Here is a 17,177-nt window from a genome sequence, read left to right on the forward strand (position 1 = left end):
AGTTATAAACGTAGACAAAATATATAAAAACACAAAGTCAAATGAAAAACGGACAATTTATATAAAAGGTACATTTAAAAAGCAGCAGTATAAATATCATTTCTTGAACATGTAAAGCTTTTTTTTTTTTATGTTTCAAAGCAGCGGTATAGCCAGTGGACTGCAAAAAAAAAAAAAGAATGGTAGTTTGTAAGAAGGTGGGGAGGAAAGCCCAATTACATGATCTGTTAAAGTCAAATGGCTGGCTCTGCTTCAATCATGGAACCCCCTCTGTTGTATTAAAGCGATATTAACAAATACGGCAGCTGCTGACTTTTAATAAATCGGACACTTACCTGTCCTAGGGTCCAGCGATGCGGGGGAACGAAGCCGCCCCCCCCCCGTTCCACTCGCGGCGCCGTCATTTGTACTGTGGGCACCCGGCTGTGGCTTCACAGCAGGACACCCACTGCGCATGCATAAGCGGCGCAGGCCCTGTACAGGGGGCTCAGGTAGGTATTAGGAGGGGCTGCTGTACACAGAAGGTATAGAATGCATGAAGGTAAAAAAGGTTGCCTTTACAACCATTTTAAGGTGGATCTAAATACAATCACAAAAATTGCATGTAAGATTTAACATGTTCATGTCATTTCAAATGCCATTTCCAATCCTTTTTATATTGAATCAATCCTGGCACAAATGTTTTTGTTCAGGCACTTCCTATTAAAGGTGTGAAAACGGTCTCCTAGCTGTGTTCCTGCATTGTGTCCCTGTTACTTGCACCCCTGGGGGAATGACTATAGCTGGCTACAATACATATCCTGTGTAGGCACGGTCAACTGTTGTCACTATCAAGAAACAGGTGACGAGTAATGACTTGCAGCCAAAGCCGGGAGCCATGTAGACAGGAAGTGACTGAAAGAAACTACATGAAAAAAAACGAGTTCTGAGACACAAAAACAAGAAAAATATATTATATGAAAAACAAACGTGGCAATTTCTTAAAATTCATGGTATCATCCAGTTAGGGTTTAGATCTACTTTACTATTTGTATTTCAAGTTAGATTTTTCTTCTACTTACATTGTACAGAATGTCAGTCCAGCCTTCCATGGTAATGCACTGGAACACCGTCAAGACCGCAAACAAGATGTTGTCAAAGTTGGTAATGCCAAAATTTGGCCCTTTCCAATATAAGCGACACACTGAAGTCTCATTATCACACGTCCGGGCCGGGGACTCCTCTCCACAGGGGAAATCTCCAGTGGGCTCCCCTGAAATAAAATGCAACATTTTGTTATATTTTTTCATTTATGTATAGATTAAGCTTTATTGACATTTTCTTTTTAGTAATATACAGTTTTGCCAGGAGAAAGGAAGGCTATCAATTAAAGCGGATGTAAACTCCCCTATCATTTTCAGCCAAGGAAGCGGCCATCTTTGCCTCTGTTTAATCTTCAACTACTATGGTGCTGCACATGTGATCAGTTATGACACCAGCCATTGGATGGTTTGATAGTTTGGCTGAGAGCACAACCAATGTGCAGTTAGCATTCCCGGCATGCCTTTTTTTTTTTTTTTTTAACTGTTTAATTCGATGGATTTACTTCCACTTTAACACAGCCCTATGTTATTAGAAGGGTCAGTCCTCCCCAGGGCTTTATTTCTCAGAGAATAGGTTCAGGTACTCCCCCCCCCTGCTAAGTCACTCATTTTCTCCATACCCTATCAACCTCTAAACACCATCTTTTGGTTCCATCCCCTACCCACCTCCCAATACCACCGTTTTTTTTTATAGAAAACAGTTTGAGGTGCCAAGTAATTTGCATGGAATTTGTTACTAATAACAAGGAAAGCAGTAAAATAGATCCCCTGCAGCCAGTAACAATAGACCCCCTGAAAAAAAAAACAGCCCCCCCCCCCCCCCCAGCAACATCAACTCCAGGAAAAATGAACCCCTGCCAGCAACAATATACCTCCCAGCAGCAATAGACCCCTCCCCCAAAAAAAGACCCCCCCCCCCCCCCAGTGGCAACAGATCTCCCGGTAGCCAGCATCAATGGACCAACCAGCACACGTCACCACCTCTTGCCATTACATTACGTGCTGGCTGTGTCTGCACTGCGTTCCTGCTGAAAATATCCCTGGTCCTCCCAAAAGGGATATTTATTTACAAGTGTGGCCTGAGTAGCCATTGGTTCCATTTATGTCTGGAAATACTATACTATAGCAGCATGATCTCCCCGACATAATTCCTGGGGTGAATATCCAAGCAGATCTCAGTGTAGATATCTCTTCTATAGAGAACTTGAGAGATGGAAGGAACTTGACAGGTGGTTTAACTCTCCGGCATTCACTAAAAGCAATACTGGCGTTGGGTGAATGGCCTTTTAAGAACACTCAGGAGCTGGTAGCCTTTATTATCAGCATGAGGTCAGGCAATTAACACGGCAGCAACTGAGCAAATTTGAGCAATAAACCTTTCCTCAGTATGCCTGCACCATCATGGTAAGCTCAGTCATAGCCAGGGGCGGACTGAAAACTCATGGGGCCCCTGGGCAATAGGAGATTATGGGGCCCCGGGGCAATAGATTATGGGGCCCCGGGACAATAGGAGATTATGGGGCCACACAGTATACACACACACACACACAGTATACACACACACAGACATAGTATACACACTAAAAAGGTACTGGAGAGGGGGGGGGCAGCTATACATTTTTAAAAAACACTGATTTTTACATACTGTCCCTGGTTTTATTGAGGCTGGCAACCCTGATGGGGCCCCCCAGTGGCATGGGGCCCTTGGGCAGTGCCCGAGTGCCCCAATGGTCAGTCCGCCCCTGGTCATAGCCAGGCCTCTGAAGTGCCTACACAGCATTCGTTCTCACTCTGCTCCTCGTCATAGACTGCATTATGGTCCCAAGAAGCATGTCTTTAAAATTAACCTTTAAACAGAGGCCTCTTTGTCCTTGAGCAGAGCAAGAAATGACAATAACTTTGCTGGTGCAAAATATTGTTTATAGTGGAGAAAGTGGAGCAACCAGAAACATGGGGGATAATCCGTTTTAAGCCTTGGCACAGATTCTGCCATAACATTAGAAGAATCGCGAAGGAGAACGCATCAGCGGATTATCTCAAATTATTCTCATTTCTAAAAAGGTAAAAAAAAACTCGACTCGCTCGCATATGCCATTCGGCAGAAAAAAAAAAAGTTATTAACTTGGCCTGACATCGGGCTCTAAGCTCGCTTGATCTGAAAACTTGCGCTGGAAATGGCGAGGCCAGCTTCTCGGAGATAGCTTCTCTCATTTCCTGGAGGTCATTCTCTACTTTCAAAGCTGAAAATATTAGACAAAGGGGGCAATGAAAGAAGCTGCCATCGGCGGGCAACAGAGCCGTCATTGAGATATCCATTAAGACACAAGAGTTTCCGATATGAGCTGAAATTATAACGAGGCAGAAGAAATGCTGTCAGTTTGGGGAGAAGACGGCTGTTAAAGTTTCTGCTGAGCAAAAAATATCTACGGCAGATTCTTGTTGAGTGTGTATGTCAAGATCAAGTCCCGTTGGCTATGGCAGAAATTGTGTTTAAAGTTGTCCAATGTTATGGTGCTGTTAAAGTGGTTGTAAACCCTCCCCCACAACTTTGTCCCATGTAAATCAGCATAAAAAACCCTAATGAACACGGTTTGTAGATATCTCCTTACTTGCTTAGTATTGCTGTAATCCTTGTTGTTCTGTAGAATGAAGTCACTGAGCATGCCCAGATCCCACCTGATTTACGGCACACTCTCTATGTCTTATCTATCTGTTATCAGGACTTCCTACGGCACAACACTGAACTCTGCTAATCACTCAGAGCTCCTCCTACACACCATGTGACCTCACATACAGTCTAAACTTGGCCATTACTGCAGTCTTATCAGCTGAAGCTGATAAGTCTGACAAAGGCAAACATTAGACATCGGCACAAGTAAATACTATGAAATAAACAAGTAAGCTATGAACAGGGAAGCATGGTTGCCACAGAAGATTGAGAAGGAGGCTTGGTTAACAGTACAGGAAGTGCTCAATGTAAGGGCGGAAATACACTCCACTGTGGACTCAGAAAACAATATTTAAGATGGCGCTGCCTAACCCCTGGAAACAAGTTTTTTAAAGTTTCTTTAAACAGTAAGTAATATGTGATTTGGGCTGGATTACAGTGGCTATAGTCTGATAATGACTTATTATAATGGACTAAATGAAAAGAAGCATCAGAGTGGGAGAGTTGACTTTCTCTTTAAAGCCTAAAGCCAGCCATAGGTGGTTCAGCAGAGAATGGCCTGAAATTCAAACCATGTATGGGCAGGCTGATTTGTACCCAAGTCCATCTATCGATCGACCTGGGTACAACCGGCATGTCAGATTTTTAGGATGCAATTATTGCCACTACCAAATATCACTGTGTTCCTCCAACAGAAATGGCTCCCAGCACCCCCCCCCCTCCACCCTCTGCTGGGAGTTGCAGGGATTCCCCTATCAACACTCACTCTGTTGATGGGGGAATCAAGTGATTTACAGGAAAGAAAATAGTATCTTCTATGCCCTGCCTTACTGTTGGATCCGCCATAAGGTTTTCGTAACGGTCTATAGTCCTGCTGGGAGGATTTCCCCTCACTTTCTGCATGGACAGGAAATACATGGAAATCTTTCCAATAAGGACACAGGCTGTCTCATTTATGGTACAATGAGGAAGGGTTAAACCTTCTGGCAATGTTTTTTTTTTATTGCTGTCTGTGCCTTCCCATCCCAGTGACAACCATTAACCCCAATTCTAAAACTAAAAAAAATTTGCTTGGGATAGGCTTTAACACATATGGCCTAGTCGTAGACCAATTCAAATTCAAGTGTTTACAGCAATTGAATTTTAAAATATGTTTCTTTTTTTTTTTATTGAATACATTTTTGGTGTACTTTAAAGATAAATTCTTAGCAGACAAAAAATAAAGTGAACTTATGCTCAGAATTAAGTTAGAACACTAAAGCCTCATACACACGATTGGATTTTCCAATGGGAAATGTGTGATGACAGGCTGTTGGGGGGGAAAGTCCAACCGTTTGTATCCTCCATCGGACAATTGTTGTCAGATTTTCCACAGACAAATGATGGATAGCAGGTTTAAAAATTTCCGCGGACAGCGGTCTGCTGTCAGATTTTCCGAGTGTGTGTACGCAAGTCCGTCGGAAAGAAGTCCAAGGTACATGTGTCCTGCTTCTTAATATAGGGGTCAACAATGCCAAGATTTGGTGAAAGCAGGGGTCCATCATCCGGAGATAATTATGAAAAACATCTGGATTATTCTCCTGGAGCTCCGGCAGCAAAGGCATATGACATAATTTGTCACGATTAATAAAGCAACCAATTTTTGATCCAAGAAATCCTCCTCCTTTTCCTGGACTGGACTTGGGTCAAAGCAATAACGCCAAGGCCAATAATAAATAACATGTTATCTCCTCCGATTCCGCAACATGCCTGGTTGACGAACTGAAAAGCAGCAAATGAAAAGCATGAAATGAAAAGTGCGAATTAACACTCACCAAACTTCTACTAACACAAAGTTAGCAGAAGGAGCCCAAAGGGTGGCGCTAAAGAGCTGAAAAACCACGTAGTACATCAGTATGTTCGTGTTTGTTGGCAGACAATTCCTTGCTGTTTGTATGCAAGACAAAATCCAGGCACGCGACTTCAGAGGTTTTGTCTGTAAAGCCTCATACACACAATCAGATTTTCTGCAAAGACTATGGTGGGTTGGCCTTGCCCAACCCATGGTTGTATTATCTAGCAGCTCAGTTGCAACACCTCATAGGAACCATCAACATGGGGAATGGGATAGGTGACACAGGGTGCAGTTCATCCATGGTGGTGATGTATCACACCACATATAGGAGATCTGTAGTACTGGCCCTTAAAGCACAAGCTTTTGGATTACTGCACAAGAGATACCTTCTGAAGGTATTTCAGAAGGCAAACCTTCTGAATAAGATTATGTGTCAGGTAACAAGCTACATGGAATATAGCCCCATCTTGTGTAATGACACTTATATGGAACTGGCAAAATTGCAGTGTGGGGCTGGGTGGTCAGTATATGGAGTAACACATCTTAAACAAATATTCCATAACGGGGCACTTCTGACATTTGCTACATTACAGAGTATGTTCAATGTACCACAGTCTGTGCCTTAACCGCGTGCTGCAGCTGCATATAATAAAATTTAATATCAGAGTGGGTGGAAGGGGCCATTCTGAGGAATTACTCTATGCAGTCTCACCAGGGATGCCAAGTCCTCCAATTAATTAATTTCACAAATTTATGTCCTGCTTCTACAGTCATGCCTGAGTCTGTATTCCCTTGAGAGTGATGGATCATTGGGAAAGGGATGTTGGTCATTTGGAAGGTGAACAGTGGGAGGAATCCTTTCAGGCTGTGGTCACGTGCTTATTAAAATGTTTTGCAAAGGTTAACTCAATTGTACCTCCTTCTAAGGGTGTATTAGGCCCATAAAGTAGAGTCTATGAGGAGTATAAGATAGGATTCTACTTGAGCAAGGTGTAACAGGGACCATGGTGACCTAATACACCCTTTGTGGCGGTGTCTGGAACTCCATTCCTACTGGGCAGGGGTGATACACAGGATTAATTTTGTGTTTCAGGTGGTCCTTCCTATAGACCCAAAAGCCTGCTTACTGGGTGTATTGGAAGAGTACAACTGGGAAGTGTATACTAGGGAGGCTATCCTCAGAGTTTTGTTCCAGGCATGCAAACTGATCATGGTACACTGGAAGTCAGAGGCTCCCCCTACTGTGAGGGAATGGATCAAGACTATTGATGAGCTGTTACGAATGGAAAAGCTTATATACCAACATAGGGGAAATGAGCATAAATATAAGAGGTTATGGTCAGCGTGGTTGGATGTTCCGGAGCTTGCTCTGGAGGATTTGACCATGGATAGGCTACTTCGGCTCACTGTTGGCTAGTTAGGTGTATTCCTGCACAGTATATAATTAGACTGCTAAAGAGGGCATACCTTGTCTTTTAGTATGGTATAAAACTTAATGCAACTTGCCTAACCAAAGGAACCAAACTGCATTATTTACTCTATTATATATCCGGCTTATTGGTTTGTTAACAATGACCTTGGGGACAGGTGTGTCTCCGTTGGGCTTTACATGGATATGTTTTGTTGACAATGTATGTTGATGTATCTTCACTAAAAATCTTTGTTGGATAAAAAAAAAAAAAAAAAAAAAAAAAGAAAAGTGAACTTATGCAGTGTCCATGCAGGCGAGTCAGGTTCACTTTATTGTCCTCCTCCCCCAGCAGCACATACACCACTGATTGTGAAATAAAAGCTCGGTAGAAGCTACGAATCCCTGGGGCTATTAACTGGCCCAGCGTTGTCACAGAGTGAGTCACATGCTTCTCCATACCTGGAAGTACTGGGCTGACCAGAACAGCGAGGGATTGAAGGAAATGTGAGTTTGTTCTGCTGGCAGTAAGGAGGATTAAGTCAAAGTCAATGCTTTGCTCTAAATGGGAAAGCACAGGTGCCCAAAAGACAGCAGCCAGGAGGTTTTACTGTGAGAACTACACAAACATCCTTAAACCCTAACAGAAAATCGAATGCAGCCAATGAGCTTTTTCCCTGAGATTGGTCAGGGTGTGATGTGCACAGTATCCACAGACATTTGATTTTTGGCCAGTCATGCCATAACCAAATTCTGTCCATCGGCATCTTTGGCAAGCATGGCCGACAGTAAATGCCCATCTCTTCTCAGGTTCCTGGTTTTTACAGGGAGCACTACAGGCTTCACTGGACATCATGGATTAGGGGAGTGTAGATATAGGTGTAACGGATGACATTTTGGACAAAATGTCATACGCATGTAAATTTAGTTTTTGCTTCAGAACAGTAGGGGTTCTGAGGGTTAATTATGTAGGTTGTCCTTGACATCAGTCTGGCCGGGCTGTGTTGGAAGTTCTGCCTGGTCATGTGAGCAGTGAGGTGCAGGACAGGCCAGAACCAGGTCTGATTGGACGTTTTGGGCATCAACCTTCTCGAAACCAATCATTGGGAGTGCCGGGCCCCGCTGGGGAGTCTGGGAAGGGGTACTTAAGATGTGTGGGTCACGTGTTTAAGGGAGAGGAGTTCATGAGGCCTATGTGGTCTGCTCTGGTTCCAGGATCGGGGTAGCCCCGTTAAGGGGTCCCGGTCACGGGGTGTTTGACATCCCGCAACATGTTCCTGTTAGAGGCCCCTAATGGGGTAGGGATCGGTCTGTTCCCGAGTCTCGGAACCTGCTGGTCCGAGGCGTAGTAACTGAGGGAGGATTCAAGGTGTCCGGGTGTGCTCTCGGCTTGGAGAGGCGCCACAGCTCATGGAAGTGTTACCGGGGGAGGACTCTTCAGAGGAGGGCCGACAAGTGGCATCCTGGGAAGTGCCTGGTTACCGAGTTGGGAAGGACATTGACGAATTCACGTTTTTCCAGTACCATTGAGGAGACAGAGAACGTCCCAGGTACTGAGAAAAAAGGTTCCTGTTCACCCTTAGTTACAACTTGTACACGTTCATAGGATTGTTTCAAGTATTCGAGTTGACGTGCTGACTGCCATGATCTCTGGCTAGAAATCGGTTCAGCCTTGAAGTACCCAGCTGCGAGTGGCTACTCTCTGGGTGGAATTAGAGACTTTGCTAGACCTGCAGTTCAAGGTGCCTGAGTTCTTCACCTGTGCCCTCTGTTCCCATGAGAGACTGTGTTATTGGATCTTATTACTGCAAAATAAAACTTTTCAAAAAGACTTTATTTGTGTCAGCGTTCAAGTTGTTGGGTATCAACCCTGGGAACCCCTAGACGTGGAAGAGCAGGCCAAGAGGAGGTAACTGGTAAGTCAAGGCCGTCCTGCAAGGGTTGTGGCCGCTACATAGGAAAACACCAGACAATACATCCGCCATGGTGTGAAAGGGACTTAATGCAGATACAGCTGGGCACCAGAAAGTGGAGTGTATACCTACTATACGGTGACAGGAACCCAGAGGGTGCAGATATACCATCCAGTTTCTGGCACCTAGCTGTACTGTATCTGCCATGGGGTGACAAGGACCTGGGAATACAGATACAGCTCTGTACTAGAAACAGGACATCTTATCTACACTAGGACTAGGCAGTATAGATTCTACAGAGAACCAAAGCATGCAAAGTACAGATTCCATTGGAAGTTCTGGGGTCTAGACAGTAAAGTTTCCACACGACACCAAGAAATGTGCCCAGTTGAAGCTTTTTTTGCCAGTCTCTGTAACCTACAAGGCATTGGGAAGTGTAGATTCTACTTAGCACTAAGAACTAGGCCATAAATATTGCATTTAGTGCTATAGACTGGGCAATATATCTACTACTGGACACCAGTGACTGGACGTTGTAGCTTTCTTTATGGAATCTAGAGTGGAACAATTTAAACACCGACCAATGGCAAAAGAGGAATATTTTCAAATTTGAACACCACAGACTGGGAGATGCTTGTTATTGAGGAAAATGGAAGGGACCGTGTATGTTATAATGGACAGCAGGGGCTGGGTTCATTTAGGACGATGCCATTCTGGTTTGTGCAGATCTTTAGCATTCTCTCTTTATTTTTACCTCCAGCTCCACCACCACACAACTGCCCCTCACCTGTATCACGAGAGAAACATGTCCTGTGAAACTTTCCCATGTAGAACTCCAGTCCGATGATGGCAAACATGACGATAGCAAAGAACAGCAGCAATCCAATTTGCAGCAGAGGGACCATCGCTTTCATGATCGACTTTAACACCACCTGGAGGCCTGCGTAGACAGAAGATAAGAGTTATGAGTCTATCCACCCCAAAGATTTAGCTTATGCTGAAACCGGCCTCTTTAAACTCTAGCAGATGGATATAAGTGCCCAAGTTCCCAATCCCACCCAGCCACCATGGCCATTATAGGTTGGCTCTATTCTCTGTGAACATTTATTATTTTTTATAAAATATACCAAGCTGAAAAATAAAACGGTTTACATGTTCCCCATATGAACAATTTTTACAAGATTGAGACTGCTGTATGCTAAAACATTGCACATTTATACTTTTTCACATTTATTTTTTATAATAAATTTAGAATGCAGCAAGACGAGTGACTTCACAGAGCCACTCTAACTATAGCTAAAATATCACTTTCAAGTGGATAAATTCTGGGTGGGTGGGAACTGGTTAAGTTAAATTTCAGTCAAAACTTTTTAGGCTTAGTCCACATTTGTGACCACATTTCATTTAGACTTTTTATATAATTTAGACTTTTTATATTTACCAACAATCAACCCCCAAACTCAAACTGCCCCCCCCCTTATCTAAAGGGGGTGCATCTCCTGTAACGTCCTGTTTGTGTAAATGAAACGTTTTACTCCCAAATTTCCACAGTGACAATTTTGGCCCTGATCACATTTCCACAGTGACCGGCCCTGATCACATTTCCACAGTGACCGGCCCTGCCCACATTTTAAATCGTGAAAGGCTTGTCCACATTTCCAATAGTGACAGGTCCAGCCCACATGTCCTCTAGTGACAAGCCCCACCCACATTTCTGCTTTTCCATGTTCCTTGCTAGTAGAGTCAGCAATCAAGCCTACAAACTGTAAGCCCTTGTACACACGGTCGGAGATTCCGACGGAATGTGTCCTATCGGACCGTTTTGTCGGATAATCCGACTGTGTGTGGTCTCCATCGGACTGTTTCTGTCGGAGTATCCGACGGACCAGGTTTTCCAACTTGTCCGTAAAATTTTCCGACAAAATGCTCCGATCGGACATACTCCGATCATGTGTAGCCTACTCCGACGGACAAAGTGCCACGCATGCTCAGATCAAATTCCTAGACCAAAGCTATTGGCTACTAGCCTGAACGTAGTCCCGTCGTAACAAAATAACGTCATCACGTTATATACAATCGGATTTTCTGAAAACTTTGTCCAACCGCGTGTATGCAACAGTTTCGGACAAAATACGTCGGACAAAATCCAACGGATTTGGTTGTCAGAATGTCCGACCCGTGTGTACAAGGGCTAATACTTCACACCTTACCAGTCCTTAAATGTGGTAGCTGAATTAGTTTTCACTTTTTAGGCTGGGAACATTTTTTGCAAGTATAGAAAATAAATAATTTTTGGCAAGATCAACAAATAAATATTTTTTACAGGTACTTATATAGCACCATCAATTTTTGCAGCGCTTTTCATATATATTGTACATTCACAACAGTCCTGCCCTCAAGGAGCTTATAATCTAAGGTTATATCCATACATACACATACTAGGACCAATTTAGATGGGATCCAATTAACCTATCAGCGTGTCTTTGCAGTGTTGGAGGAAACCAGAGTACCTGGAGGAAATCCACACGGGCACAGGGAGAACATGCAAACTCGAGGCAGGTAGTGTCATATTTGGGATTCTAGTTGAAAAACCCTAGTGCTGCTGTTACTCACTGTGAGCTTATAATAAACTACAAGGAGATCATCTTCTCTAGGGAACCAGAATGAAACCTTGGGTATAGCGACACCCCAGCAAGTGGGGTCCCTCTAGGACAAAGGGAGAAAAACACCATATTAACCCCCCCCCCCCCCCCCCAGAAAAATCTAGATGTCTCACTCTTAAGCTCAGGCAACCTGCCATAGAAGGGACCATGAGCCAACAAGAGAAAGAGGAAGTGACAAAAAATGTCAAATGATACACAAGATGGATGCTGTTTTAGCATCAACAGTTACCATTGATAAATACTTGCAAGTTCCTACCCAGTCAAAAAAAAGTTCTTACTGCAAGGTCCAAAATGCTGACCTTTCTCAAGGATGGTCATCCAAGCATCCCACACAAGGGATGCCAGGAAAGGGCACTAAGAGAACAACAATATCCACAACTCTGAGAAATAGCCAGTGCCCCCAAAGGACACTGAAGTGTCAGGTCCCAATCCTTGTCGATCTTGGAGATCAAGGGGCCCACCTGGAGTGAAGGAATGTTGAGTACCACCAGGTATCAGGGGAAAAACAGTGTCAAATTATATGGGTTCTTCTGAAGAAGGCATTAGGTGTCTGGGAATCATTGTCTCTGTCCAAGTCCTAACTTTATGTTCCTTCCAGAGTACCAGGAAATCGGACAGGCCCATGAAGTACCTTTGCTCTGTGCAGAAGCAAAGGATGGTGAGTAATAGTGGGGTTAGTCTGTGGGCTAAAAGGGGTTTCCTGAACACTCAGATGCCAGGGATGTAAACTACCCAAGTCCAGATGTACAAACAGCCCTCCACTTGTACAAGTGGGGGCGTACCTTCACGCAGAAGGCCTTTCAGACGGGTTAGAGCCCAATGGGCTGAGTGGCTCCAGAAGCCTATGAGTACCTACTGCATGAGATGAAGGAGAAGGGTGGGATTCCTCCAACCCCCTCCAAAGGCCTCTTGCGTTGTGACAGGAGCACACTCTGACCACCCGTGGCACTGCTAATCACAGCGTCAAGAGCAGGTCTGAATAAACAATTTCCCTGAAAGTTTAAGCCAGATACTTTATAGATACAGAATCAACATCCCAGCCACGCAGAGTGCTTTACACAATTGTACTTTACTGTATATCAGTCCCATGCAAAACACATGTTTGGAAGCATGTAGTAAACCATCCCAGCTACAATAAAATGCTCTAGACATTTGCGCCGAATACTCTATGCAGTGGCATCTACCCCATCAGGAGAGGCATCCCTCTTCAGGGAATGTACCCATCCTGAAATGGTTTGACAGATTAAGGTTACTGCCAACACAGGATGGAGAACCAGGCCAGTCAATTCAAACTGGGGCTTAAAGGGGGACACTAAATGCCTGTCAGTAGAAATACAAAAAGGTGTACATACCCTCAACCAGTTTAGTAGGTTACTGGTGTATCCATGGTGGAAACAGACCACAAATTTTACTAATTCCCTCCTTAAGTGGGATAAGCTCTGACACACTCTCAAATGGTGTCCAGGACTCGTCAATGGAATGGGTAAAATGGCTCAATTAGCAGACGTATTGGAAAAGCCTTTGCAGTCTTAGAAGCTCTAAAACAGTGGTCATCAACCCTGTCCTCAGGGCCCACTAACTGGCCAGGTTTGCAAGATAACTGAAATACATCACAGGTGATATCATTTGCTGCTCAGTGATTGCAGTATTCTAGTCTGCATCTCCTCAAGGTAATACATAAAACCTGGCCTGTTAGTGGGCCCTGAGGACAGGGTTGATGACCACTGCTCTAAAAGACCCAAGGCCTGAAATAACAAGCTGATCCTCCCAATGTAGGATAATAGACACTGCATCAGTAAGGTATGAAACAACCTCATCCGGCAGAGCTGAAAAAGACTTTACTGAAGATGACGGTATAACAATAGTGGTCACAGGCTCCAGGCTGCATGTATCAGTTACATCTGGGGATACAGAGTAAATGTTCCCAAAACCCAAAAAGGGAGTATAAGCTGAGGTCACCTGGACTGTCTTCTGTATGTCTTAGCAAAGACATGTTGGGTCCACACAGTGGTAAACAACTAGGTCCAAAGTGAGACAAGGTTTCAAGTACTGAATAATCCAGGCAGGCAGTTGGTGCTGATAAGGGTTTCAGATGGGCAGAGGTAACTAGGTCACTATACGCTAGGAGTGGAAGCAGACCAGACACAGAGAAACCCCATGGTGTTATAGATGCAGGAGCAACACTGTGCTTCCTCCCAGATGAATGGCAGAAAAAAAAAAGCACCCAGTGGTTGATGTAATCGCTTGGTCCTTCAGCTTTATTCCGTACCTTGGTGAAACAAACCATGGTAGGGAATCTGAAAAGGCACCCATCAGTGCAAACACTAAGGTAGCTCCTGGTGCTTCACCCTAATCAGCCTCACTTGCTAAGGGAGTCTTTAGAGACAGGGTCACACTTGGGGCTGTGCCATGGCTTGGGACCTGGAAAGTGTTCAGCAGTTAACACAGTACACCTAGGTCTGGAAAGCCCCAAAATTCAGAGCCCAGTGCCTGAGGGTCACATTCCAGGTTAGTCTCACACATCCAGTCCATAGGGGTCCCAGTACGGCCTCTAAAGCAATACAATAAAGGAGTAAACTCTGATGCATATAGCTGCTATATAGAGACGGGCTCAAGCAGTGGTGAAGCAAGGAAATTTTATTGAAATCATTAAGGAAAAAAAAAAATCCACAAAGCAAGAAAGGCTAGAAAATTATTATTTTTTTTTTTCAGCAGAACTGAAGAAAAGGCGTCCAACCTGCTAGGACACTTGGAAAAAAAAACAGAGGCGTGCTGAGTAGAAGAGTGGTTATATGGGAGATGGCCTACAAGTTTTCTGTTTGTCAGTGACCCAAACTCTTGTAGGTGGCAGTATAACCTGACTGTCAATTTCCGATTTCCTTAATAGATTAGAAAGAAAACATTTTTTGGCTAGAGATACACTTTAAAGTGGGGCAGGCTTTCTTGAATTTGGTATTCGGGTTGGTTGCTGTCCTACATTACTTGCAGCTGGTATTTTTGGTTACCATAAAGTTCAAAGTTAATATAACTATTGCCTTGCCTATAAATTAAATGTCAATAAAGCTGTAGCCCTGACCCCCATTTAAATTTGCATTATGTTTGTGTGCTGTTCCTGGCAAGGGTTTATGAGTATTACAATTTATTGCTCATTCACACCAGCTTGTACTAACAAAATGTGTGTCTGTTGTGTAGGAGCAATGAGGGGTAGTGCTTTCCATTGTTGTAATGGAGGCACGGTTATAATTTTGTGACATATCAATAAAAAAATGAAAAATTTTAAATAATTTCTATGCAGCCAAGCATGGTGGTGAGGGGGACAAGTGAGTGTGGCTACAGTTGGGCATCTGTCAGAAAGCCAGTAATATTAAAAAATGCAACCCGTATACCCCTTTCGGGTAATGGGGAGTGAAGGTATAGCTGGGTACCTTTTAAACTTGACACATCTTTCATGGGGTAGATGGGCACAGGAAGTGTAGATATAGCTCAGCACCTTAAACTGGACAGTGTAACCGTCATGGGCGTTAGGGACCAAGGCATGTGGATACAACTTGGCAGCATAAAATGGGCAGACCACCTTTCATGGGGTAATGGAGACTGGTGAGGGCATATCCAACTGGCCATCTCTCAGACAGACTGGTATACAGACCGCAATTTCCAATATCCCTGTCTGCCTGACAGATGCCCAGCTGTATCTACATTCACAAGTCCCCATCACATCCTGGAAGATATACTATCCACTTTATGCTGCCTAGTTAATTACACTACTTGGTCCTTCTTGTCCAGTTTATGGTGCCCATCTGCATCTACACTCCATGGTGCCTGTCACCCCATGACAAAAATAGTCTAGATACAGATGGGCACCATAAACTGGACAAGAAGGACCAAGGAGTGTAATTAACTAGGCAGCATAAAGTGGATAGTATATCTTCCAGGATGTGATGGGGACTTGTGAATGTAGATACAGCTGGGCACCTGTGAGGCAGACAGTGACATTGGAAATTACGACCTGTATACCTCTTTTGGGCTAACAAGTTGTAGTAAAAGAGTATATATGAAAGCCCCGTGTCTTGCACTCTTTAGTCAGTGATGGTAGCGCCTACATCTCCACTCCGAGAGCTTCTCTTTACTCCCATGCGATGTATTACAGAGAATGATGCAATATCACTTACTTGGGATCCCAGAGACGAGTTTCAGGGGTCTCAGCACTCTCACCGCTCTCAACGTTCGCAAGTCAAAGTCTGTGCCGGCTGTTGCCAGGATTCTAGGGGAAAAAAAAAAATATTTCACTAGTACGGCATAATGATTTAAATAGGTTTCATGTATAATGGAGTAGATCCTTACTGTGATCCAATGCCTCGTCCACATCAGCACATACCTCACCACTCTCTAAAGCCTTGTGCACACTGTCGGAGAATCTGTCGGAATGAGTCTTATCGGACCGTGTCGTCAGATAATCCGACTGTGTGTGGTATGCATCGGACTGATTCCGTCCGAATCTCCGTCCGACCCAATTTTCCAACATGTTGGAAATATTTCCCGACCAACTGGGCCGGTCGGACCTAATCCGATTATGTGTAGAGAATTTTGATCGGACCAAGTGCCACGCATGCTCAGATAAAATTCCTACATCAAAGCTATTGGCTACTAGCCTGAATGTAGTCCCATCGTAACGAAATTACGTCATCACGTTCTGAAAGATCGGATTTTTCAACAACTTGGCCCGACCGTGTGTATGCAACAGTTTCGGACACAATCCGTCGGACTAAATCCGACAGGCAAAATCCGACGGATTTGGTTGGCAGAATCTCCAATCGTGTGTACAGGGGCTTAGCCCTTGTACACACGGTCGGAGAATCCGTCGGAATGTGTCCTATCGGACCGTGTCGTCGGATAATCCGACTGTGTGTGGTATGCATCGGACTGATTCCGTCGGAATATCCGTCGGACCCAATTTTCCAACATGTTGGAAATATTTCCCGACCAACTGGGCCGATCGGACATACTCCGATCATGTGTAGAGAATTTTGATCGGACCAAGTGCCACGCATGCTCAGATCAAATTCCTACATCAAAGCTATTGGCTACTAGCCTGAACGTAGTACCATCGTACGTCATCACGTTCTGAAAGATCGGATTTTTTCGCCAACTTTGTCCGACCGTGTGTATGCAACAGTTTCGGACAAAATCCGACAGATTTGGTTGTGGAAATCTCCGATTGTGTGTACAGGGGCTTAGGCTACCAGGACAGAGGAGAGGAAGCCAAGTTAAGTCACAACGCTTATAGTGTATAGTATAGTATATTTCTGCTCAAGTTCACATGATGGCACTAGATGACAGAGCAGCCAATCAACAAGTAGCTGAGCTTTCAAATGAGAGGAATGGGGGTGAAACACATGCATATTTGGAAGTACTGGGTCTGTCTCTTTGCTACCAACAACCAAATAATGTGAAAGCACAGCAAAAGGAAGAGGAGAATAGGTATCTGGGGTCAGCTAAGGCAGCATTTTTCAACCAGGTTGCCTTGGCAAAATGTCTAAAAATTGCCCAAAAATTTCCATAACGTGTTATGGGTTTCCATAACATGTCAGCAGTGCCACAGGCTGATCGCC

General features: G+C 44.1%; 1 protein-coding gene across 10 annotated transcripts in view; it reads right to left on the minus strand.

The window, feature by feature from the left end:
- CACNA1B (calcium voltage-gated channel subunit alpha1 B) overlaps positions 1 to 17,177 on the minus strand; it is a 495,135-nt gene that overhangs the window by 295,036 nt on the left and 182,922 nt on the right. For all 10 annotated transcript variants that reach the window (XM_077467940.1, XM_077467939.1, XM_077467936.1 and 7 more), the window contains exons 5-7: positions 15,738 to 15,829; positions 9,693 to 9,845; positions 1,062 to 1,252 (exon numbers count right to left, since the gene is read on the minus strand). In XM_077467940.1, coding sequence (XP_077324066.1) covers positions 1,062 to 1,252; positions 9,693 to 9,845; positions 15,738 to 15,829 — 436 coding nt within the window. The remainder of the gene's footprint in view (positions 1 to 1,061; positions 1,253 to 9,692; positions 9,846 to 15,737; positions 15,830 to 17,177) is intronic.

Source organism: Lithobates pipiens, unplaced genomic scaffold (genome assembly GCF_037356315.1).
Source record: "Lithobates pipiens isolate NorthernLeopardFrog02 unplaced genomic scaffold, aLitPip1_a1.2 Scaffold_11, whole genome shotgun sequence".
Lineage (NCBI taxonomy): Eukaryota > Metazoa > Chordata > Amphibia > Anura > Ranidae > Lithobates > Lithobates pipiens.